The 27,063-nt window shown below is 41.5% G+C and overlaps 1 protein-coding gene across 1 annotated transcript in view; it reads right to left on the minus strand.

Annotated features, from left to right (window-relative positions):
* Positions 1-2,250: 2,250 nt before the first annotated feature.
* The window catches only part of hmga2 (high mobility group AT-hook 2), a 38,761-nt gene continuing 13,948 nt past the window's right edge, over positions 2,251-27,063 (minus strand). The window contains exons 4-5 of the mRNA XM_068717135.1: positions 12,888-12,920; positions 2,251-7,507 (exon numbers count right to left, since the gene is read on the minus strand). Of these exons, the coding sequence (XP_068573236.1) occupies positions 7,460-7,507; positions 12,888-12,920 (81 nt within the window). The 3' untranslated portion in view covers positions 2,251-7,459. The remainder of the gene's footprint in view (positions 7,508-12,887; positions 12,921-27,063) is intronic.

Here is a 27,063-nt window from a genome sequence, read left to right on the forward strand (position 1 = left end):
TCTTTAGTATTTTAACCAAGTGCTTAAAGATTCTAAAAAGAGTACAATGATGTTACATGCTTTGCCTGCACACTGATGTCCATTGCATTAAAGTTGTATTGTCGTTTCCCGTCGTCCTGCATGAACATCTGCTCTTAAGCCCTAACGTATTTATGTACAACAAAGTTACCACGTCAGATTTCTTATTATGTGTATTTGGACATAAAATGTAATCTGATTCACTTCACTGTGGCATAAATGAGCCATTATCATGATTGCTATGAGCCATTATCCTGCTTGTAAAACCGGGTGGTAAACTTAAGAGAAGGGCGCGGCGTTACTAAGCTGCTCCACATCGCAATTCAAACCCACACATGCACACACACACCTGCTCCTCTTCATGGATCAATCGGGAGGAATTAGCACAAGGCTTTATGATGAGCTCTGGCACTAACAACGGGGGGTGGGGTGGTGGAGTGTGTGTGTGTGTGTGTGTGTGGGGGGGGGGGGGACGTGGCCTGTCAGCACACAGCGAGTCGGCCAGCTTTGATGTGTGGGAGGGAGCCCCCTTTTTTGTCTTGCTGAAATCCCATTAAGGTCAGAGATCCGGGGCTCCAAGGTGGTCACATACTCTGAGAAGAGAAGGAGAGAGATTCTATGGAGCGGAGGAGTGGGTCTGAAGAGATGGAAAGGGTGCAGCGTGGCATTAAAACCTGTGTTTTCCCCAGATTCAGTGAAGACAATGTGAAAGGCCAACATGGCAGCATGCTTTTGTTGTGTGAATACTACTGTATGGTGGCTTACTGTATTTCCCTGTTATACAAACACACACACACACACACACACACACACACACACACACACACACACACAGGAACTGGATAGATGTATACTGAAAAACTTTTTTTCCCCAAATCCATAGGGGAAAAAAATTGGAGGTGGCAATCCAATGGCCTTTGTGAATAAACTAAAGAGGTGGTCGGTCGTCCACCACTTACAGTTTCAACCTACAGTTGCTCACCGTACTGGCTTCGCCTCTAAAGTCCAGGGAAGGTAGGGACAGAATTGCCTCTTGTACTAACCAGATAGATATAAGTACCCATAGCTCTGTGCAGCTTACCAAGCAGGCAACCAATAATGTTGCAGTTCCTGCTAGTCCACCGGAGAGTGAACATTTCCCTATATCCTTTCTGGCTTCAGCGATTTCACCAATTTTTACACTGGGCCTTTCAAACGGAGAGAAACCTTCCAAAAAAGCGGCAAAGTCTCTCTGGAATTTGCAGGTTCTCCCTGGACAATGTCCCAAACACAAAACAAACTTATCATTGCTACCTTCCAATGACATTGGAACCCCACAACCCAATCGACCCTGCTTTCTCGCCATACTTGACTGCTCAGGCATACTGGACGAGCACCTTGAAATCCGCAGAGAACGTCAGCAACCCAGAAGCGATCTCACTCACACTCACCGTGACTTATTCACTTCACCAGAGGGATGCCACCTCTGACTGGAGGATTTGAACTGTCTTACACACTGTTAGCCGACTTTAAAGGTCCACTCTCAGCATGGGTCCCAACAAGGCCAGTTCATGAGTCCTGCAAGCGATGGACATTTTCATTGTCATTCTGTTGCTAGGGCAACAATTTTGGTCCAAGTCTACTCCCCTACTCCATTAACAAAGATTACAAGGCCCACTTTGAATGCTTACATTGTTAAGTTTGAAAAGGTATATACGCTGGAAAGAAGAGGCACGAAAAGGGCTGCTAGAAGCCACCAGAGACAGCGCTTGGGATGGTGAGAGTGCGCAGCTGTACTTTAAACCACAGAAAGAAAGATAGAAGAAGAAGGGAATAAGCAATCTAGGGAGGATTCTTGCAGACAAACACACAAACTATTCCTAGTAAGTAGCTTCAAGGCTGTAACACACTCTTTCTTTCAATACCATGATACGGATTGTCAGAGTGCACCCTGACTCCAGTGGAGATAAACAATCAGTTGTGCCACAGCTGCTTAGGTGTTTTATAGGTAAACCGTAGGGCGTGGTCTGTATCCAAACACCCTGACCACAGGAGGATCCTTTGTAACAAAGTGCAGAGATAGTCTTCTAAGGATAGAGAACTGAAGCTGACACATCATCTGTTATGATGTTGTTCCAGACAACACAGGTTTTTAACCCACTTTTTCAACCAAACACAGGATTCATCCACCCTGTAAAAAATTCAAAGAACAGAAATCAAAAACTCACTCACGTTTCTGTTATGGATGCCATACTTTTTTTATTGTGCTGGATAAAACGCAGTAAATATCTATACAGACTTTGTTTAGCAAGCAAGCAGAATTTGTAGTGAAAGGAAAGACAGTAATACTATGTGGATAGAGAAAGCAACAGCAGTTAGATACGGTAGAAGACATTTGAAATGATACAGAAGGAGCAAGGCAGAGGGAGAGACGGAAAATCTCAGCTACTACGAAACATTGCATCATTAGAAAATCTTTTTTCAAAGGTTACATGTCCAGTCTTACCAAATGGTGACTGAGAGGCAGAGAAAAACAATCTTATAAAATTCATCCCCCACAAAAATAAACTATATATATATAAAAAATTTAAATGTTCTCCATATGCTCTCGGACACCTGAAATTTTAACAGTAAGTTTGAAAATGAGGTAAAAGTAGGCCTTTCTGGAGGTAGCAACTTGTATTCGATTGTACTAGAACATGATATCATGAAGAGAAAACTTCATTAAGACTCCCAGAGCTGAAAGCTTGTCAACAGCTTCTACAATCACTCTGCCCAACAGCGAGGTAGCATCGCCTCCAGAGAACTTCAGCAGGTGGTTTGGATTCTACTGAACTCCACATCTCTGAAGGAAATGACTAACTTTAAAAAGCTCAAAGCCTGGAGCTTGATGAGCTCAGTTGTGTCACTTAGACTCCATTTACACCTGGTACTATCACGTGACGCACGTCTTTTTTCCTTTTCCAGATAGATGCAGATCACATGCTAATAGCAGGTCTACATGGGGTCCGTCTGGCTGATGGATGGTGTGGTGTTAAATGATGAAGCCTGCATTCATTCAGAGCTACTGATCATCCATCATCAACAGCTGCACACAGTTTATGGAGTATTCCTTAGGTAGCTCATTTAACAGCAGCTTGTGATTCTCTCTGTTTGGATTGGTTGAAGATTATTAGAAACAGCATTGCCTGCAAAGTGTCTGCATAAGTGTTGATGGCACTAGAAATATATTTAGTGACTTGTAATTACTGGTGTAGTTTTCCAAATCATACTGCCTTCTGACACTTAAAATACATTTTTTGGTAGTTAGCTATGTCTCATCTCTGTTCATCCAATTAAGTACGGAAGCCCTGAGAGGCAAGTGAGAAAGAAAAAAGTGATCCAAATTCAAATTCCGATCTAAATAATGTGCTATCCTGTGTTTAAGACTAAAGAACAGGTGGGGAAATGTTTCTGCAGATTGCTGTTTGGTGAGAGTTTACCACAACCTGTGCTAAGTGGCCACGGGTCCATTCTGGTGTTGCTGATGAAGGCAGGTTTGACAGGATCAACGTAGCTCCTCCTCTGAGGCTCTACCTCAGGCCCAGTTTAACATACCATGTAAACGTTTCAAAGGTTGCCATGGCGACAGGTGAAAAATGGTATAATCTATCATTAAGTAAAAAGCAATTCCATATACATCTGGTTTAACCATATCACAAGAAAAGAAAATCACATTTGTGTGAAGTACACAAAACAGCTAATCAAGTATATCGATCTACTAATTAAAAACATTAAAATATATTCATGAATACACTATACAAAATCCAAACATATCTGTTTCAAAACCTGAAGAATCCACATGTACTGAGATTGGAAGCTTGATCTGATACATTAAGTAAGGAGCTTCTGCAGTCCTGATATAGATCATATCATACATCAATGTGAAGAGACTGGAGGTAGGTATCTGTCAATCGATTAGTCCATTTTTAACGGTCTGTTTGAGGTACTGTACATTTATAGGTAGTACATAACTCAGGAAAAACAACTCTAACTATTCAAGCCAAAAAAACCCATTTGTAGTTATATCATGTAGTGCCGTAAAGACACTTGATCCTCATTAAACCATTGTGTAAATCAGAACAAAATAAATTCAAGTTAACAGTTTGTCAAACAGAAGTCCCAGTTTGCAGAGGATTCTATGTTCCGTTACAATGTTGAGATACAAATTAACATTAAGGTAAATAAGAAAAACAGTACGTAATATGCTAGCTGCTTTTGTGTTTGAAGTATTATAAACATAGGAGGCTTTTTCCAGGAATCTCTAAAGAAGATAATGTCAGGACAGTCAGTGCCAAGTGATGATGGAGACAAACTCTCAAGACTTCACTCCAATTCTAGGAAGAGATTTTGTACAGAAACAACCAAAGCTGAAACTAAAACTACGAAATAGAAGATGACTTTCAGTGCGAGTGTAACATTTGATGCACGGTCTAATTATGGACAAATGGATTTAGAAACTGCAAAAGTTGGACTTCAGGCTTTAGAGTTGTCTCCAATTAAAGGAAAAATTCAGATCTTTTTTTACCTGTGTCTTATTTCTAAAGTTTTGACCATCATGTCTGAAGGTTATGATGACATTTCAGTCACATTGCTAATATCTGCACAACTCTTCACAAAAGAGGTTGGAAACAAGTAAACACATTCTCAGATTAACCGGTAACTGTAGAAAACACAGACAAATGTTACAGGGTGGATAACTAATGGCCCCGCATCAATCTCACTATCAGTGAGAAAGTCTTACTGCCTTATGTAGGAATAAATCCCAACTGTATCATTTAAGTTTTTACCCATATCAAGCGAATTCTAAACAAACCTTTTTAAATGTTGCAAAAAATGAAATGCAAATTAGGCGCATTTCCATAAATTGGTTAAGTCATCTAACCGTCTACGGAAGAGAGGTCTTCAGGAATTAGTTTTAATTGGCCAAGTTTCAGTTGTGTCAGCTGGAATCAGCTATGTTCCATGCTGTCCGGAGACGAACACAGTATAAATATATATGTAAACAGCAGATCAGTCACGTGAGTTAAATGTTCGCTACGTCAGAATTCATTCGCCAAAGGCGTTTTCCATAATCCTTACAGCACATCAGCTATTTCTCGACGGAGGCAAAAAAACTCGATTTTTTTATGCGATACTTCAACATGCGCATAAAAATGTCTGCTGTGATTTTTGTACAGCTAATTCCAGAATCTACTTAGTGTGTGGTTTAACAACACACTGAGCAGTTTAAAACAATATTTCAGTTTGGTTATCCCTTTTAAAATGTTGTTCGGACAATGTGGTTACAGCTAAGAGCCACAACCTTTTTTAGGTAAATATTGTAATCTAATGTTATCTGTATGGATGAGTTTTAATAAACATTCTTCATGCCTGTGCACTCCTTGTAACCTTGTAAAAGCACTTGTAGACCCGTCATAACCAACAGGACAGATGGTCACAGCTGCAGTAAAGACTTTTCCTTTAATGTTGATGCACATGGCTCCTCATGTCTGACTTTTGCTTCTTTCTGGATTACGCAGTGTTTACTTGACTCAATCAAACAAAACAATCGCAGACAAATTGCTGTTCCCCCATGACAAGACAACAACCAACCGGCATGACCTCACTTTAATGTACAGTATAAAGTTCACCTTCTGAACGCACACTGCCTTGCCTTGCCTGGCATTGGTTTGTGTGTGCTGAGCAACAGCTTCCGTTAGCTGGTTGTGCTGAGTCAGAGGTAGTTTGAAATCATGAGAGGAGGTATTGCCTATCAGTGATTAGAAAGCGTTTGCATACCATCAGGTTTCGTCCGATGTCACGTTGCCACTAAATCCAGGTATCAAGTGATTCATGAGGTAATGTGTGGTTTGATCTTGTGGATTTTGTTCTTGAGGTCTATTCTCTTTGATGGTGTGAGGTCAATGATGGAATCAAGGTTTTAAAGCTATGTTGCGCAAAGAACAAACTGAATGAAACAATGTACACAAGTTTGCTAATGTAAATCTGAGCAAATGGTAGACAGTAGTTTGATGCAACGTTGAGCTGTTTGGTTGGAGCACCAACAAGATGTGGAGAGGTTCTATCGTTTTCTAGAGCAGTAGAAGAGGCAGTCCACCAACAGGGAGAGCAAAGCAGAGCTCTGATGGTCTGGTCTATCAACTCACACTGGCACCATCCTGGGTCAAGTCATCAAAACGAAAGCTTCAAAAGCATACTGGAGGCACTGCTGGACTAGACTTTCTACTCAACTAAATCAAAGAATTGCTTGGTATCTCGATCGCCTCTAGTTTTCAAAGCAAATGTTCTGCTGAATGAAAGAAAAGAAAAAGAAAATATTCAATAAGAATAATTGGTTAGCCTGGGAGTGTAGCAAACACAGGTATTTTGTCAACCTGGAGCAGGATCCAACGTAGAACCCAACCCTACATTGAATATATCATTTGAAGCTGCATTATGTGGATTTTAAAGCTGTCGTGTTTTCAAACTGCCAAAAGGAAGAGACTCCAAATTGATTGATTTAAGTTATAAAGATTATTAGTTAATTAAATGGTCTTTTCATTGACATTTAACAACCATCCTTTGATGTACTGCCCCATGCTCTGATATTGTGGTCTAATGCCTAGTAAGTGTCCAAACTTTGCATTGGGTGCTGCTTCTTCCCTGCGTATTTCTAGAGAGAACGGACACAGGAAGATGGTCTTTTTCATTTAAATGTAAAGATGATGTTTGGGGACTTGAGCAAGTTCTTTTTAAATGGCTTTAAGCCAACATGATGGATAAACCACTGCCCTGAGGAAAGATCACTGTGTCTCCCTGTGATTGGTGACCTAACAGTCTGGGTTGGTTTGTTCCTCTGTCCCAGTCTCTTTTCTGCATCGATGTCTGGAGAGTCATTTACCGTGACATGGTGTGTGAAAAACTGTGTGTATGTGCACCTCAGTACAATAGAGTAGTCTTCAGAATGATGCTCCCTCTGCTAAAGCTCTCACTCATGTGAAGATGATGATGCTCTGAGGACCCTGAATCAAAAACAGCCAAACATTTACTTACTCATTGTGTCTCGTTGAGGAGTGTAGGTGTGTTGTACAGGGCCGATGTTGTGTCTGTCTGTTGCCTGATTTGTTTGTTTTGACAGAATGTGTGGAGCTGAAGTCTGTGCTTGTTTGAATCTGTTCGGCCAATAAGAGCTAACACCAATACAGCTACTAAATGTTTCCTTAAAAATGTTAAAATGTATGAAAGGGAATCTAAAGGCTGAATGTTTTTGCTGGACATGTTTGCCCATTGAGTGACAGAGCAAAGGTGTAAAATTCTCTAACTGAAATTAAACCAAGTAAAATAGCATGTGGGAAAAAGACAAAAATAAGTGGTCAAGGCAGTCTTTTCCCTTTGAAAGACCTGACAGCTGAATGAGGTAGAGATTTCATGGTGTGGCAGCTTAGTCCTCCTCTGGGCTCTCTCCAGCCTCTTCTTCTTCCTCTTCTTCCTGTAGATAAAAACAAGATGGCCTGTGTCATTTAAACTCTTTCAACTCCTGTTGTAGAATGCAAGTTATATATGTATACAATATATATGTATGTCTGTGTCTCTGACACTGTGATGAGCAACACAGGGGCCCCACAAGGGACAGTCCTGTCACACTTCCTTTTCACCCTCTGCACATCGGAATTCAGAAACAACTCCAAGTCTGTAAAGGTCGTCTGTGCAAGCAGCTTATTACGACCCATATTTGCAGTACTTGTTGGAGCATAGTAGTTATGACAAGAGCAAAGAAGGAAGTAAGGTAACGTAGAATAAAGAGCGACAAAGTCTGCATAGGGAGGAGGTCGGACTGAATGGATGGGTAAAACAAACACTGTGTTTCACCCAGGAGCTGCTGTTCATGTCCCGTGTGAAACAAAAAGTCAACACGTTGAGTTAATGGAAGTTATTACGTAAATATCTTGTATATCTATGTGCATAACTAGTAACTACGTCACAAACTTGAGTATGACACAAAGAGTATGAACCCAAACCATGATCTTTTCCTAAACCTAACAGAGTTTTTGTTGCCTAAACAAAACCAATTCATAATGTTAGTTACATGTTTAAAACTATGACTGTGCAAATGTTTCACAACGTTTAAGTTGCCACAAGGAACTTTCATTTTGTGTTAATGTCGACAAAAGTGGTAGTGTTTCAGAGCACCAGAGTCCCTTCAGAAAACGTCTCATTTTACTGCATCAGGGTCTGACAGTCTGCCCCTCTCAGTCCTGGTTCTGTTTCTCCCGTGCCTCCCTTCCCTCCAGTGGGCCCAGCAATACAGCCTGGGTCTCCATCAGCGTGGTGTCGGTGTTGGCTCCCAGCGGGGAACCGAGGAGCAGTGAGGCCAACCTCTGCTCCTGGCCAGAGTAGGAGACTCTGCTGCCATGCAATGAGCTCTCTCTCTTCCTGCCGGAGCTTCCAACTTCAGATCGTAGGCGACACAGAAGACGGATCTGGGTCTGTACTTGTCAGACTGGTCTCTGCTGGAGGCCCCGCTCTAGTCTGAGCTGAAGGAGTTTCTGGTGAACCTGCATGATTTCATCTGCTCTCACCAGAATAACTACATAGAAATAGACAGTCTTCTTGCTGACTGTCTCATTTACTGATGAACTAGACTGTTTCATTACCAGTTAAAAGTTCCTCACTGTAACTTTAAATAGAATGTTCATATATGCAGTTTTTGCATGCAGTCATTGGCTATTAACCACCCATTCTGTCTTTTAGGTATGAGGACTCTTCTGCACATCCAGTTCCCTTTGGATGAGTTATCATATCTTGTTTCATACTAGAGTGGCTCGCACTTCAAGGTGAGGAGGACCACAACCAGAGCTGTTCAGTCACCTGTTAATATGGTTAATGAAGCAGCATGGCCACAAGGTGAATGCTTAATCTCCGACAGGAAACGCTCATGTGCATGATGAGACAGAGCCATCCCCGATGCAGAACCAACATACTGTTTTGACCCTGATTAACAAGTAAGTCAAGGCCACATTTCATTCAGTTAATGCTTACAAAATTCATGGTGGGATTAAATCACAAACTCACTTTGGCCTGTGGTCTGTCCAGATTTGTATTCCCTTCATTTATGGCCTCATGCAACTTTAACTACTTGTCCTAGTTTGACATGCTACATTTTTATTTTAGATAACTCAGAAAATGGTACTATACAGAATACATTGTGAGTGTCACTGCGACAAAACACGTTCCTCCTTCCTCCTCAGTTGAACTGGATTTCATTTTCCACATGGCTTCATTTTATTCAGGGAGGCTAACTGACACAATTTATAACCCTCTTCCTTTCCCAGGCCGTGGCGGTGCAGCTCCAACTCCATTCATTAGTGCTCACACATTTTGGGCTTTAAAGGCCCGCTAAATGCTACCATGTGTGACAAGGGCAAGTGAGCGCAGGAGAGAAAAAAGGTGGTGATGGTGGTAGCGTGGGTGGGGGACAAAAAATAAACTTTAATCCTATGGCTCCTCACCTCCACGCACGCCATTTCACACAATCATTCTACAGGGAAGAGGGTATTTTTGATTAAAGCCTGCTGTTTACCAAAGCTGGTGATGGTGTTTACGATCTTTCCAAGGCTTTTTATAAGGTTGATCACTACCTCCTCCTTGATAAACTCTATTCTATTGGTTTTAACTCAAAATGCTCTCCTTTGGTTTAGTTCTTACTTTTATAATAGGCATCAATGTGTAGTCTTTCAGATTTCTCAGTCTGAGTATTTAATTGTTGAAAAGGGTGTTCCACAAGACTCTTCCTTGGGTCCACTCCTTTTCTCTACATTCATTTTGACTTACCGCAAATATATTGTAATTGTCATGTTCATCTTTATGCTGATGACACTGTTATTTACACTTCTAACTCTGATATACTACGAATCCAGTATTCTTTACATTCCGAGTATAACTTTGTACAAAACTGGTATCATAACAACAAATTTGTGCCGAATGAAAAAGGTCCTGCAGCATTGTGTTTGCTATGCAACTAAGTCATTCATGTTCCTCCGATTTGCATATCACTTATGATGATGGGTCACCCCTTCAGAAAGTTGATTCATCCAAATATCTTAGACTTTGGATTGACACAGAACTTTCCTTTAAGCCACACATTGATATAATATTATAAAAAGAACACATGGTTGTCTGAGTTCACTTTATCACTCATTTAATTCTTTTACATTTCACATTAGAAAAATAATATTTTCTTATTGATTATGCTGACATTGTCTATCAGAACACCTCTGACACTTATCTTAAGCCCCTTAATGTTGTGTATAATTCTCTATGCAGGTTTGTTTTGAGGTGTCCATATAAAACTCACCATTTGTTCTTGTCAATCAATTAATTGGCAACAGCTTGAATCTAGAAGGCTATTTCACTGGGTTCAGTTAATCTTCAAATGTGTTTATTTTGATTGTCCTTCCTATTTGAAACCATATAGATTTGTATATCCACTCAGACATTTTTTTCTTTGTCCCTAGAATTTTCAAAGAAAACGGGCGCAGGTTATTTCAATACAAAGCTCCTTTCGATTGAAATAACCTCCCTCTTTCTCTGAGATCAATTATCTCCTTCCAATGCTTGGGGACCTCTTTATTTTCTCAACTTAAATCAACCTCTTTATGCTTTTAATTTGTGCATTCTTTCAGTCTAACTGAAGTCAGTTGCTCTTTATGTTGACGTGATTGGTTAATTCCTCACATGCCATTGATGATTCTGACCATCAACATTTAGGGGGTAGTCATAATACCCAATATAATGTTTTTTGGTGTGAGATCATCATTAGGAACTGGGACACCGTCTCTCCAACCGCATGATGGTTTGCTAACTGCCACTAAACAAACAGAAGAGGAAAAAATAAGTTTTAATTGTTAAAATGCAGTTTGGTGCAGACTTGGCCTATGCTTCAAGTTATAGCCTACCTCACTTCAGATTCTCCAATACCCCACTTCCATCACATACACTATTTGTTAGCCCTAGTTTGGCTGAGCCATCAATGAGGAGAGATATTCAGACTTTTGAACTTGTGTTTTTTAAGCAAAATAACTAGAAAAAACCTGGTTGGCAGCAGTAGCCAAACTTCAATAGGAAATTGTGCTGTGTGCATTTGCAAAACTAGATCTTTCTGTTGGGTCATGTATCCACCCCACCCTGAGCACTGGACTGAAAGGGGTCTGAGGTTTTGTACAGGCTGGTGTTGAGATAAAGCAGCCTATCAAAGTGGAAGAGCTAAATGACATTTTTATGGCTTGCAGCTCCCAGGGCCTCACAGCGCCTCCCAACTACCTCAGCCCTGTTCCCACACAGCCACAAATCAGAGCCGAGTTATGCATTCACACCAAGAAGTGGCCCGCACCAGTGAACAGACGGGAGGCTGGTGGATTCCTGGAGTGTGAGGGAATGCTGGGGGTGGGGGTCCTGTGTCATGTTGCACTCACTTATTACCATTCGGCTTTCATTCTCCCTCTGATGTAGGTGCTCACACCAGTAACACAAAACAGCATCTAATTATCTGCTACATATGAACAGTCCCACATGGAGGGACCACAGTTGACTTTGGAATGTATCTCCAAGACAATAACTCCCATCTCATGTCACCTCTTTTCTTGATAAAGTCACTCCTGTATTTACAGATGTGACTTTTGCCACAATTCTCATCTGGCCCAACCTTTCATGAGTAAAAACACTAGCATTAGTATAAGCTTCAGCTGCAGGCAGAGCTAATGTTGCAGTAGTCCAACTCCAAGGATGTAGACTGTGCGTATAAGCCTGCCATTTCAGATGAAATTCTCCTCCCCTTCCGCTATGTGTTACTGTTTTGCAAGGGCACCATAGCTCCTAGTCTGAGAGCTGCCCAAGGTGATTGTGATTGGTTTTAAGAAATACAAACAACTCAGAGCCTTGTTTTCCCTTCGTGCAGTTATGAGTTCAGCCAGACCTTCTCCCGAAGTGTGCAGATAGGTCTGGTTATGCAAGACTATAAGGATGTTCAAAGTCTTTGAGAAGCTTGACAAGAATCATCATTCCACCACTTAAACTGACGACCAAGCCAGTATACACAAGATACCCAAGATATGAGACCCATAAAAGGCAAAAAAAAGGAGCAACAAAATATGTTTGCCTGTCAAGGACGTCTTCTGGTCGAGTCAGTCGAGTCAGCTGTGACTCGACTGTCAGGACAAAAGTTGGAGGTAGTGTGTTGTTGTGATTAGCTAGGAAGGAGATTGGGATGGATGGATGGAGCACCAAATCTTGCAACTTTTACAAACCCTCCCACAGTGAGTTTTTTCACTATGTGGAATAGACTTCAACAAATGGCCTTGATTAGGGATGTCACGAGAACCAATGCTGTGGTAGCAAGTCGATTACCAAATTTCTGAAAACGTGACAGTTTTTCTGCATTACCGGAGGTACAGGTGTTGCAATTCTTCCGGGCCTGGCGGGGGCACATTTACTCTAGTCTGCCGTTACATGCCAATGGGGATGAAGAAGAATGCCTACCAGCGTGGAAAAACAACAACACGTTGAAGATGGCTACAAGTTCAGCTGCAGTGGCAGCTCCGCCTCAACTCGTTGAAAAGAAAAACAGTAAATTTTGTGTATGGAAGTACTTTGTGTTCAAGGTGGATCATCATGGATGATATTGAACCTTTCAGAATTACAACTCAATTTACCTTGACTTGAAGTATACAATAACACTATCCATACAAAGTAAAAATGTTAGAGTTGTGTGTTGGAATACAAAATAACATGTAGTCTAATTACAATTACACAGTCATTTGTCCTGCAAGTGTGTTGCATTTGTGTGAGTGTATTTGCACAATCCGTGATCTTACCTGAGCAAGCTTTTTCTGGACGACTTGCTGCGGCTGCAAGAGAGCAGAAGGGAGAGGTTAGTGTTGTTCCTCTACCAGATATCACTAACAAGAAGATAGATAGATGGATAGATGGATGGATGGATGGATGGATAGATAGATAATACTTTATTCATCCCGCAAAAGCGAAATTTGTTCGCTACAGCAGCAAAAAATATATTAAGCAATCAAAGTGAAAAAAAGTCAAAATATTAAGTATAAAAAATGCACAGTATATACAATAAAATAACAGAGTAGAACATATTAAGTAAAATAAAAATGCACAGTATATACAATGAAATACAATAGTATTAATTTAACTAACTAGATAAGCTAAACAGTAGTGCAAAGACAGTGTAGTGATGTTGTAGTCAAGTGAATGATGATTTGGCCAGAGGTGATTTATTATAAAGTCTTATTGCAGTGGGCAAGAGTGTTCTCCTGTATCTGTCCTTGTGACAGCGGAGCTGGATGAGTCTGTCCCTGCAGTAGGTGGTGGAGAGGGTGGTCTGGGTTATCCAATATGGATAATAATTTCTTCAGAGTCCTCCTCTCCACCACCTTTTCCAGATTGTCTTGTTTGCAGCCAATGATGGAGCCGGTCTTCTTAATCAGTTTATTAAGTCTGTTGGTGTCACCGACTCCAATGCTGCTCCCCCAGCAGACTACGGAGAAGTACAGTGCACTGGCCACAACAGACTGATAGAACATCTCCAACATCTTTCTGCACACATTGAAGGATCGGAGTTTCCTCAAGAAAAAGAGTCGACTCATCCCCTTCTTGTACACAGCGTTGATGTTGGCCTTCCAGTTCAGTCTGTTGTCGATGGAGAAACCCAGGAACTTGTACTCCTCCACCATGTCCACATCCTCTCCCAGAACTCTCAGCGGCTGTGGAGCCGTCGTCCTCCTCCTGAAGTCGATCACCATCTCTCTGGTCTTGGCCACGTTCAGAAGCAGGTGATTTCTACCGACCCACTCCACAAAGTCATCCACTACTGCCCTGTACTCCCCCTCCTGTCCGTCCGTTATACACCCGACCACTACAGAGAACTTCTGCAGATGGCATGACCCTGAGTTGTACTGGAAGTCAGTGGTGTACAAGGTGAACAGGAAGGGAGACAGAATAGTTCCCTGTGGGGCTCCAGTATCACTGACCACCATATCAGACAGCACACTGCCCAGTCGGACAAATTGTGGTCTGCCTGTGAGGTAGTCAGTGATCCAGGAGATGGTGGACGCGTTAACCCCCACCACCCGCAGCTTCTCAGTCATCAGCAGTGGTTGGATGGTGTTGAATGCACTGGAGAAATCAAAGAAAGTGATTCTCACAGAACCACCGGTTCCATCCAGGTGCGACTGAGCTTGTTGCAGCAGGTAGATGATGGCATCATCCACTCCCACATGAGGCTGGTATGCAAACTGCAGAGGGTCCAGTGAGGATCTCACCTGCGGTCGGAGGTGGGCCAAGACCAGCCAGAACAACAGTTCTCAGCTGTCATTCAATAAAAAATGTCATATGGTGGATCGGCAGAAACATAAGCCTGACCAAAATTCAACTGGAAGTAAAAGTGAGAAAACAGAACCAAACAAGGGTCCAAAACAATGTGCAGTGACTACATCTGCAGTGATTGGTTATTTGAGAGTCGAGTGAGATTGATGATTAACAGCGGCACAGTTATGTACAATGAATTCATCTCTGCACAGACCTACGTAGGACCTAGTCTTTCAGAACTAAGTGACCCAACCCGACCCGAGACACAAAGCTATATTTTTGCATATTTCCTTCATCACTGATTGTTAGCTCATCAAGCAAATGCAACAGAATGGCTGTGCCGAGTATTGTGTATCTACTTGCAACATATGACACATGCCACAGAGAGAGAGAGAAAGAGAGAGAGAGAGAGAGAGAGAGAGAGACACCTGTCTGCACTCCACTGCTTGAGAGAGTTCAAACCCTGCTTAGTTTCCCTGACCAATCAGGTACTTCAAATTGAAGCGGGCAGGACTGTTGGATTGTCAGACGCAGCCCCCAAATCTGTCCTCGTACCCAGACTGATTTGAACCTGCCTTTCGCCTGATCAGTAACAGGGTCATTAAAAAGTTTAATGATTGCAGGCAAAGAGCCAAACGGAAGCAGCAGCACACCACAGGGACATTTTGAGAGTCATGCTGGATGATGTATACAGTGGTTGCAGCTGCCTCTGACACTTCAAAATTATGACACTTTGGATAACCATCCTTATTTGGATGACAAAGCCACAAGTGAAACTTAAAACTGAGGTATTATCCACCAAAGTGTGTGTAAGATTTTGAATGGGACGTGTTTGTGCTTGCCCATGAAAAAAATAACGGAACCACTGTGGCATGCACTTCAAGACACGGCCTCGAATACAGCTCTCCTCCCACTTTGGCATAGCGGTGAGTCACCAAAAATCCAATGGAAACAGGTGAACACCCAGGACATACCAACACTGAGGTAGTTCGCAGCCACCCCTGATATCTCTGAGGCTTCTCCACCACATCTGTGTGCTTTTGTGTGTTAAAGGGACAGTTTGCCCCCAAATCAAAACTAAATATTTTTTCATTTTACCTATTTATCATTCGAGATAGTTTTGGTGTGAGCTGCTGACTGTTGGAGATATCGGCCGTAGAGATGTCTGCCTTCTCTCCAATATCATGGAACTGGATAACACTCTGCTTGTTGTGCTCAAAGCGCCAACAAAAATACATTTGAAAAACTCAGCAGCAATGTCTCTTTCCAGAAACCATGACCCAGTTAATCAAGATGATCCACAGACCTTGTTGTGAGCTTGAAGGAACTATTTTCTTTCTACCAAACTACACCCGCCAATCGTATCAACGTGCAGAAGGAGGTGAGCGTCTACTCACGGACAATTTGAAAATATTAAAGGCTCAGTGGTGCTAGATGAGCCACTGGTATCAATTAGCTATGAGACTCTCGTCCATGAGTAAATGCAAGTTTTCTTTTGTGCGGCGATAAGGTTGGCGGGTGTAGTTTGGAATCTTGAGTAACCGGGTCATGATTTCTGGAAAGAGACATTGCTGGTGAGTTGTTTTTTTTGTCGCTTTGAGCAGCAAAAGTCAAGTGCCATCTAGTTCCATCATATTGGAGAGAAGGTAGACATCTCTAAGAACTATATCTTCAACACTCTGCAACTCACACCAAAACTATATTGATAAACAGAACAATAGGTAACAGGTCAAACATGTATTTTTTATTTTGGGGTGAACTGTACCTTTGAGTTTCAGGGGTGATAGATTATTTTTTATATAAAGGTCTGTAAATGTAACGATGAATGGCTATACATTAAAATTTGTGTAAGCCCTTTAAATATGCGGAGCAACAAGTATATACAGCCTGGGTTTGTATTTGACTGAGGTTTCATGTTGGCCTTGAACAGCACACACACACACTGTGGGGTGAAGGAGGTCCTGATCGAGCTCACAACCACACAGGAAGTTGGTCTGGACTAGGTCTGAACAGCTGAGCACTTCATCAGCTCTGAGAACGTAAAAAGAAAATGCTGTTGCTTGTAAGCCCGGCCAGCTGCTGGTCCTAAGAAGAGAGCACCATGTCCCTAACCCCCCCCCCCCCCCCCACACACACACACACACACACACACACACACACACACAGACTCACAGACACACACACACACACACACACACACACACACACACACACACAATATCAGTCCAAACAGCTGGTGTTTTCTGTGCCAGCTCTGGCTGGAATGTCAGCAGGCTCAAACACAGTAATGGAGTCCATGTCAACACCGGATAGGTCCTGCATGAGGAATGCAAGCAGCAGTGGAGGAAGAATTTGGAGACTAGTGCACACAGAGAGGATGATGCAGACCCTCTGAACACCACCAGGCTTCAGAGTCGTTCCCCCCTCTGTTATTTGGCAGGTGGTTGCTTGACCTCTTCCCCTGAATTATATTTCTGATACTTCATAACAAAAGATTTTTCCAAAAGTTCTATTATTTTCCTGGCAGCAATGGATGACCATCTAATGTTAAGTCATTGTGAAATAAATAAGTAAAAGCGCTCGTACAAGAACCAAGACAATTGAGGAACCGTGGACATTGGGGACCCTTTCTTATATTTAGCCTGATGCATCTTCCCATGATGGAAAAAGTCTTGGAGTTTATTGGGTTATCCTTGATGTTTTTGTAGTTGTGTGTAATTTGATGTAACTTACAATAGCGCTTCATAAGTTTCACTGACCATGAAGACAAAGGATGAAGAGTCCTCTATGTTTACAGCCTGACAAATCAACTATCTTCTGGTAAACCAGCCCCTCTCCCTCTATAGCACAAAAGAGAAATGGCAGCATTGTCTTTCACAGGCTCTGGCAGCTCTTTGATGTTGCCTGGGCCGAACACTATGAATCACTAGTAGGCCCAGCCGTTCTGCCCTACGAAGGAGACAGCATACCTTTGAATGGTCGGAGCTGGACTGAAAATAGGACCCCATCTCAGCTGACACCCCATCTCTCCGTTGCTCAAAGAATGCGGCCCTCAAGGCTCTCAGCTATACAGCCACCCTGCAGCCTCCTTCCAGAAGTCTTTCTCTGATCATAGAGAGGAAAGCCTTCGCTCAGCAAAAAGCTCCACCTATCAGGAGAGGTGTGCCACTCACCTTGCTCTCTCTCCAGCACCAAAGTAGCTGTCCTCATGTCTTTCCAGTTGTCAAAAACTCTTACTGGTTCTCCAACTGGCCATAGTCAGATCATCACTTCCATTGAGTTCAAATAAAAGATAGATTTAAAAGATAGATTTGCACGAGTATGGAGCTAAATCCAGGTCAAAAGTTTTGATCATTTGAAAAAATAATTTGAACCTGAAAGTTCAAGTTATGGTCTTGAACATTGAAAAATACAGCAATGTAAATCAATCATAATTCTCGTGGTGCCCACGTTACCTGAAGGCAACATTTTTGAGGAAGGTCCTCAGCCTTCTGAGTGATGCTGTCACTCATGATGACACGCCCCTCTCAGTTGAAGCCACGCCTCCACGCTAGATCAGGGTCAAAAGTCTGAACTGAAAAAAACTATCTGAAAGTGAAAAAAAGATTTGAAACCGAAAAAAAAAAAAATTGAATCTGAAAATATAAAATCTGAAACTGAAAAATACAAGACCTCAAATATCAAAATATATATGAAAGTGAAAAATGAAAAAAATAAATGTATTAAAAAAAAACGATGAGACAGTTTGTCCTGAGGGTGGCGCTACAGGAAACACCATGGGGTCATTGAATGTGTTCAGCAAACCTAATGACAGTTTCTCTGTTAGACTGTGACTTCTGTGTGCAGAGCTGACAGAGTGTCCTAAAGAAATCATGCTCTGAGAGCACGGAGGTGCTTAATTAAAAGTTATTTTTATATCAACATCTTTAAGTCAAATTTGGCCTCATGTTGAGGCTAGAGAGAAGGTCAAAGGTCAGCAGAGACATTCATGAGCTCTTAAGACATTCACTGCAAATCTAAATCAATGGAAATCTGTTAATTAGATGTTGTGATACCTTGTAGAATCAAAACAATTGGTCCAGAGGTTTATTGGCAGATCATGAAGGCCAAAGGGTAAATGAAGCATAAATATTTACTCCAAGTTTCAAGGAAATCTGACAGTGGTTGTAGCCCAGATAAAGTCAGCAGATAAAAATATTAGCATTGTACGTTTCTGGAAACCACGAATATATTGAATGTGGATGTTTTTGCAGTCGGTCAAAGCAAGTGACGTGCAGAGCGACGTTTACATATCACGCGATTGTTACCGAAACAAACACATGTGAAACCAAAAGTAAAAGATCTCTTTTCTAACCCTAACCTAGTAGTTTTGTTGCATAGCGTGAAACTGATATATACATATTTTAGGTTAAATAACATTAAACGTATCCCATGTTTGCAGAAACGTACAATGCCATACATTTTTTTCTGGCAACTGGGTTAGTAGTTGATATCGTGCTCTGAGTTTTTATGTTAAAGTGAGTGAGCAAGGCCCAAACTTTTTGATTTTAATTAATAACCTATACCTCATTTTACCCTTGAATTAATTACATTTTTAATCTCAGCATAACTTGACCCTTCCCTTCTCTCTTTATCTGGCACACAGCTTCCTTTTGAACCAGTAGCCATATTGTCAAAGTTTTAACAGTGCAACAAGCTGATATCCCAGTGTCAAAGATGTCAGAAATGTTGGTTTTCAGCCAAAAGCCAAAGTTTATCCACACATCTCAGTTCAAAATAATCAAAACAAAACTTAATTGAATCAAAGCAATCCATTTAGCTTGTCCCTAAGATGTCAATTTTCACAGACCATCCTGTCTGCACCAATCAACGAAATGTGTCAACATGTAGTATATGTAATAGTAATTATTGTGTGCCTGAACGCATCCCATGTATACACAGATGTAGGACATAATTTACATTACACCACAAACAACACTTTCAAATTAATTACAGCTTTGGATTCTATTTTTCAAATGTTTGTTATTGAGCCTTCTCCTTCTATGTTTGAACATGTATCTGATATCTCTTTATCTGTGTACCTGAGTGTCCTGTATGTGTGTATATTAAGTGTATTGTGCTCCTGCTCTGCTGTCCTTGCAGTCTGAGTGTTAATTATCCCATAAGAAAGGTGCTTCTGCTGTTTGCTCTGGTTAACCGTTACAGGGCCTGCTAACCTTTGGACCTCCTTTGAAGCCAAACGGATAATTTGACCAACCTTCCCTCCACAAACACAAGTCTGCATGGATCAAAAGCTGTCACGAGATATACTTCGAGTGAAATGCTGTGTAGAGCACTTATGTAGATCAACATTTGACTTAACTGGCAGGTTTGCAACACACTTGGGAATTCTGACTGCTGAAGCAAACTGTGTGTCCGGGAAACTTTTTGGGATAAAAGTCAAAATATTATGGAGGCTATGCCACAAGAATAATTCATAATATTAATTTGAATTGAATTACTTTAAAGTAGTGGTTAGTTATGATCCAGTACTTAAAGTAGCATCAGACAAAGTTTTGCTTTAACTTATCTTTATGAACAAAATGTTGATTGCACAATGTAATTGTTATAGAATAATGGCACCATCTGTGTTTGGACTGGTTTCACTATGCAATTCTGTCTGCCACCAGCTACAATGCATGAATTTTTACTAATTTTTTCTGCCTTAATCAAACCACTGAGATCAGGGTTTCCACTGAAATTGGGATTCTTACGGTTGTTTCTTGCTTTGGATAGTAGCCATTGCTGCTCGTGGTAGCCATGTTGCTAATGCTAGCAACCAGAAAACAAGGAGAACCAGGAGCTACAATGGAGGGAGGACCAGCCAGAAACAAACATGTGCGTTTGTTGTTTCTGGCTGCTAGCATTAGCCATGTAAGCTGACACTAAAACTAGCAGTCAGAAACAAACGTCTATGATTCATTGTCCGTGAGATAATCTGAACAAAGAACACACTTTCTTGCAGTGGCCTCTCTAAAATGAGCAGCGGTTTAACTTAACCTACTATAGCGTATTCTATTAAATCCAACCAATCTTTGCAACAGCGGTGCAAACCGTAATACCATTTGGAAACACTAGGGGGGTTGTCTGTTGCCATTAATTAAATAATGCCACACATTAATAAACCAAGCCATCAAGTGATTCATCAAATATACATTTCAATGATGCTATTTAGATCTTAATATTGTTAAGGGGACCAATTATTACATGTACTGATGAACATTATCATTATTTATATAACTGTCCATCTATCAGTTCTATGATCTGACAATATGGTCCAGACTGAAATATCTCAACAATGATTGGATTTATTGCTATCACATTATGTGAAGACGTCAACCGGCTGGATTCTGGTCACCAGACGACGTTTCGTTAAGACCCTGCTGAGTGAAGCTGATGAGGAAGTGTCTTAAAACTTATTGTATTGTATTCTCTCTAGTGTCCATCAGCTCTTCCTCTAAAGATTATAGTATCGTATTGGAAAAGGTTAAGCGGGGGTTCTTTCAGTTGACTCAATCGCTGCTTAGCCCCAGAAAGCACACAGGAGACAACAATCCATGACAAAAGAAAAACGCCTTCAATCGACCAGTGCAAATTACACCTAGACACCTCTGCTGCCCAGTAGCTCTAGTCATCATTATCCTATGAATAAAAGCCATTTATTGTGATGCCGTATGAAGTGATGGAGATGACCACCCCCCCACCCAGAATTGCACCTATCAGGATCCAACTAAACCTGTCGATTAGGGGGAATTTGCCGAAAGGCCCTTTGTACAGGAGAAAAAAATATTTGTCGTTGCAAGGAATGTGGAAAATTCCTAGCAGACAAGCAGGCTTTTGTTGGTTGGGTTTTTTGGGGGGTGGTGCTCTGAAAGGAAAGAAAGGTCGCAGACAAATTGGATCGGTTCCATTTAGGAGCCTCTGCTGTTTGAAGTGAAATCCGTTCCCAGAGTGTTTCAAAGGGAAAGAGGGAGTAAAGTAGAAATGCAATACGTCTGCTTGGACTTCACAAATATTTTTTTGCTCCTTGTTCGGTGTATTGCATTTTGCTGCTTACAGAGGAAAAAGACATCTCAATTATGTTTTTTTGTTGTTGTATGTTATGTTTTGCAGTCTTTAGTGTCTTGTAACTATTGGATGCAAATGTGGCATGCATGCGTGGCCACTCTGAAACAGGAAGGACTCTGCATGGCACTCAGCTCTGTATCGTTTTAACAGAGCGTCACAGATGTTATGAATTAACCTGTCGGGCCTGGAACAGCTCACTTCCTGCCTCATAATGGTGGTAGAATAAATACTCTAATGACATAAATGTCTATATCTATTTGAGGAATTTGAAAGAACTGCATTGTGAAAAAGGAAGAGGGGGAAAAAATCTGAGCCATCGCTGCACAAACAGCCAGGACACCGCAGGACACCCGTGTAACTTCCTGTGCAAAACAAACAGTGAATGTGGGCTACGCTAAGTAAGTGCTCTCCTTCTCTGGCTGCACTACAAACATGCATCTTAAGGTTTGCTCCTTTTGTAACAATGTACCTGCAGAAGCTCTGCTAGTCTTTTTAAGATGCTTTTACTGATATTCTACCATTAAGGACTAAAATCAATGAACTTGATTTTCATGAACACTAACTGGGACAAACTGCCAATCAGTGTTTAGGAAAAAAATAAGGTATGACTGAGTCTGACATATGAGTGGGAAACAATAATGATGCCATAACATTCCAGCAGGGGACATCAACAAGCCAATTTATTTATTTTTTGTATATTTTCCAGCAAGAAAACGCAATGTATATTCAAGGTAGAAGCCAGTTTGTACAAAATATAAATGTTTATTTCCATTTCAGGAAACTTGAGGTTACATCATGTGTGCATGCAAATCTTCTCCTATAGCAAAGTGAAACAGGATTTCTGACAGGAAAGCTGTAGAATTGAATCACTTTTTTGTTGAAACGACAAATCATTAGAAGTAAAAGACAACTACGATATGGTATGATGTGATGAATGAGTGTCATCTACTAAACTTCTTTTTACAAACTGTGTAGCAGCTTGTTGCCGTGATATTTCAGCTGAGGACTCAGAGTGAAATGATTAAACCCTTCCAGCAGTAAAAAAAAAAAAGTGGGCGGGAGTTAGGAGAGGGAGGCATAGGTGACCTGTGGAAATCCGCTAAGGTCCCAGAGAACTCCTGATGTTTGTAGAGTCCTCGTCTGAACAAAAGGCCTCTAGTGGCTGGAATTCAGGCGTTCGGCGAGGCAGCAGCCGAGGCTGGAGGAAGGTGGGGGGTTGAGAATGTGGGGAATGAGGCAAAGCTGCTGCCCACCCCCAACTCCTTTTCAGTAGTGTCTCCGTGGTCTGAGGTCTCTCTTACTCTCGCACTCACAAACAGACTCGGGAAGGAGTACATTACAACAGAAGAGATCTAAAAATCACTAAATGCACCTCATGTACACACAAACAAAAAAAAGAGTCACTTCAAATGGAATTAACTGCAACGTTAAAACAAAGACTCTTGTCCTCTTCATACAAGAACAAATGAAGTTCACAATAGTGAAGGAGAAGGTCACCCAGAGAGCGCAGACCTCTTCCGAGGCCATGCTCTACCCTTCACCAAGTTTAGGTCCTGCTGACAAAGACAAAAACAGACCAGACCGAATACATAACTTCCTTGGTGGAGGTAATAAACAACAAAGCGTATTTATTAAAGGTTTTATATTTGCTCTTCTAAGCACTCTATATGTATAGAAATTGCCTGTGGGCAGTTCTATAGCACAAAAGAAGACAATGTGTTTTACATCACCTAGTGTTTGTTTAGAATTGACAGAGGAACAACTGGATGGTTATCATAAACAGCCAAAGCCACAAAGTCATGGATCTTAATCTCCTGCAAATTATATTCAAATGCATTTTGCAAACGCGAAACTGAGGGATCCAGAACTCCACCAGAAAGACTTCTTTTAACTCAACTTAAGCCTTTCCAGACGTGCACCTTGCTACGTAAATGTGATGGTGCTGTATATATCGCTCTCATGGCTGCAAAAGCCTTCAAGTCCTTTTAGTAGAAAAGACACGAGGGCACTCTTAAAAGTTGGGACATTGCAACATTTCTGATCAAGTCTGAACTGAATGCCGGCAGCAAAGATGATGCTCGGGTGACCTTCTCCTTCACCTTCTCCACTTTGTTAACAGCACTGTAATAATTATTTTTTAAAGGCTATTGTTGGTATTTTGAAGGTGATTTAAAAAGAAGATACAGAGTTTGCTGCCCTGATTTTCTCAGGCCACTCCTTCAAAGTCCAGAAGTCCTAACAGCTCTAGAGGTTGGAGTAACAAGAAGAGAAGAATCGGAGGATCTCAGGGATGCAAGGGGGAACATAATGTACTAAAAGGTCACATATATAACAAGGCGTCTAGTGTCTGTATTTGAGACTCCAGACTTTCCACTAACTCCAATGTGAACCCACTCATTAATAGACGATTTTAGGGAATCGTTCATCACTACAAAACACATCCAGGTCTGATAGTGCAACGTTTTTATGTCAATAATCTGATTAATAAATGTAGGCCTATTCTTTGATGTTGTTGTTTATGAATGATCTTTTTGTTTCATTTCCACATTTTCTCATCAATGCATCGATTTCTACTGTGAGATTGACCGTTGAATATGGCTCCTTATATTGAATTGTCAAATAGTCCACTATTTGGGGTCACCGCTAAACTTAACTCATGTAACGTGCTTTAAGAACAGGTCGGGTGCGAATGGAGATGAAATATGAAACTCTGAGCTGAGTTTTGAAGGACCTGTAAACAGGATAGAGATTTCCTTTGCAAATGCCAGAGGGTTAGGGTTAAAATAGTTAATGTGATGAAGACGTGATGAAGGTGTGATGGAGGCGTGAGTAACAGTTTCATGTTTTTGATGGACAGAAACAGTCTCATATTTGACCTGTTTCTCAGATTAAGAAAACAGGATTCATCTAAGCTAAGGCTGGTGTTAAAGATGACATGGTCCAACCATGTAGGGTCACAGAGGGAGACAGCAGTACACTATGAGAATACAACATTTGCACTGTCTGGACCTATGAGCTCTGTCTTATTGCAAGGACATTCTGAGACATCCACTTATAAATGTTGTGAAGGCGGTTTTCTAAGACCGATCAATTACCACCTCAAATCAAATCATAAAGAAAACCGGATTATAAGGACTCCATTTCCCTCACTTTGTCATTATTACAGCAAGTGTCAACACTTCCTTCACTCTTTCTTTCTCTCCATCTCTCTCTCCCTCTCTCTCACACACACACACACACACACACACACACACACACACACACAGGAAAGTTACTGAGAAGTATCTAGAATGGACATGTTTATTCCTCTTAGTCTGTCATTTCTCAATTTTAAAGTTAATTCTCAATTTAGGAATTATTTTCCAAAACATGCTTATGTCCCTTGTCTATGCAGCATAAAGTTTGTTTCCCCATGATGTGTGTGTATGTGTGTGTGTGTGTGTGTGTGTGTGTGTGTGTGTGTGGTGTGTTTTGTTTTCAGCACTTTTCTCATGTATCACACTGGGCTCCTGACGTGATAACGTAGATCTCGAAGCTCCAGCTTGTAAAATTCTGCCTCTGTTTTTTCCACCTCAGAAATGATCATGTTCATACCTGCTTCAGAGATGTTATCTCATTTTCCAAATCATTAAAAAAGTGAGCAAATTTTTTTTTATTTTACTAAATATGAAATATCTACAAGCACACAGTTCTGTGTTTGATCTACTGGAATCTGGCCAGGTAGGCCAATGTAGACAGCTGAGCTTTCTCAGTCAGCTCGGGTAGTATACCAGCAGACCCAGTGAAAACTATATACTATCAGCTTCTGTATTTAAGAGGTAAATATGTCACCACCTACAGGAAGTCATAGTTCATCTGCAGAATATTCAAACAAGGACAAATGTTGGGACTTCACCATGTGGTTGGAACAAAGGGAGTTGGGCCTACATGGTAGTCAACAGCCTGATTTGGGTTAAAATCACACCAAACCCCATGAGACGTTAAATCTCACCTATGCGTGATTTTTGGTTCAAACCACAGGGGGCTCCCTGTGCTACGGCCATGACATCACTAAGACTATAAAAAGCAGCGTTACCTGAGCTCTGAGCCATCCCACGCGATTCTCATGTAAGGGGTTCTGTATGTATTAGTTCTACATTCGCTGGTCGAACAATTGACTGTTTTGGATTCGAAGGAGAAGCGGATAACTTGCCCCGTACTCTGCCATCTTTAATCTGCAGAAGGAAGAAGAACATTCTTCAGATGAAGAGACGGACAACTTCTCTTCCCAGTCAAGTCGACATTTGCTGGTCGTAAGGAAGAATTCCCGCTGCCATACAAAGGATTTATCGCCACGCAGCTTGGAGCTCCAGATCTCGAATTTAATGAAGAAATTCGAAGAACCACATCAACCGCTACAAAGTCATCTCAGAGTAAGAGGCTTGTGTCAGGGCAGAGATAGGTCATAGTGTGTTTGTTACCTTGCTTTCTTCTAAGTTTACTGTAATGTTAACGTGTTATTGTGTATGTTTACAAACCACCAAGTTCCATTAGTGCTGTAAAGAAACTACTGTTGTATTACATGCTGCTGTAATAGTGTTATGTTTAGATCAGTCACCGCGAGTAAGGTTGGGAACAGAAACTACAAGTTATTTTTGTAGTTTTGCGTAGCGTGATCACGTACAAAACCTCCGCCATTTTTGGTAGTCCTATCTCTGTTCCGCCATTTTTATAGTTTTCTTGCTTCTCCCCCTACACACACCCACACACAGACACAGACATACACATACATACACACACACACACACACACATACTCTCTCACTACAAATTGTTTGCTGATTTTAGATAGTAGGCTCGTAATTGCATAGTAGTTGTTGTTAGGTTTAGATTATGTTTAGATCAGGGGTCACCAACCTTTTTGAAACTGAGAGCTACTTCAAGGGTACTGAGTAGTAAGAAGGGCTACTTGTTTGATACAAACTTTCTGAATAACAAAGTTATCGTCTGTTGTCATCGACACCAGCTTTTCGAATGGTACCTTTTTCTCCACGAAGAAACTAGTAAAAAGTCTCATCTATAGCCGAGGGGGTGATCCAACCCTCCAAGGTGCGCGAGCGTCTTTGGGCGCCCACGTTCAAACCTCTAGTCTGGGCCTTTTCAGTCAGATTGCATTGCCTCGCCTCTGCCCCCGCCACCCACGAGTTGTTGCCCCGCGGCCTGTTCCGAGGACTGACGGACCTGACGACGGGGTGCGCTGGCAGCGCGCCTCCGGCGCCAATGGGAAGCGCCCTGCCATTCAGAACCTGAAAACCTAGTGCGGTGCAGCAACCTCGTCCTGGCTGTCCGCCGTGCGCCTCCGGGTACCCAATTTGCTTATGACAAGACATATTGTCATTTTAAAATCTACAATAATGCAAGCGTTTTTGATTAAAAAAGAATAGCAACTAAAAATTTTAGACTGAGCTCCATGGTGACTAGTGCTATTTTTAGATCATGCCTTGCGGGCGTCTCACGTGTTCCCTGCGGGCGACCAGGTGCCCACGGGCACCGTGTTGGCTACCTCTGGTTTAGATAT

The sequence above is a fragment of the Cebidichthys violaceus genome, unplaced genomic scaffold (assembly GCF_023349555.1).
Source record: "Cebidichthys violaceus isolate CVI_PGR_0920_01 unplaced genomic scaffold, fCebVio1.0.p SCAF_21, whole genome shotgun sequence".
Taxonomy (NCBI): domain Eukaryota; kingdom Metazoa; phylum Chordata; class Actinopteri; order Perciformes; family Stichaeidae; genus Cebidichthys; species Cebidichthys violaceus.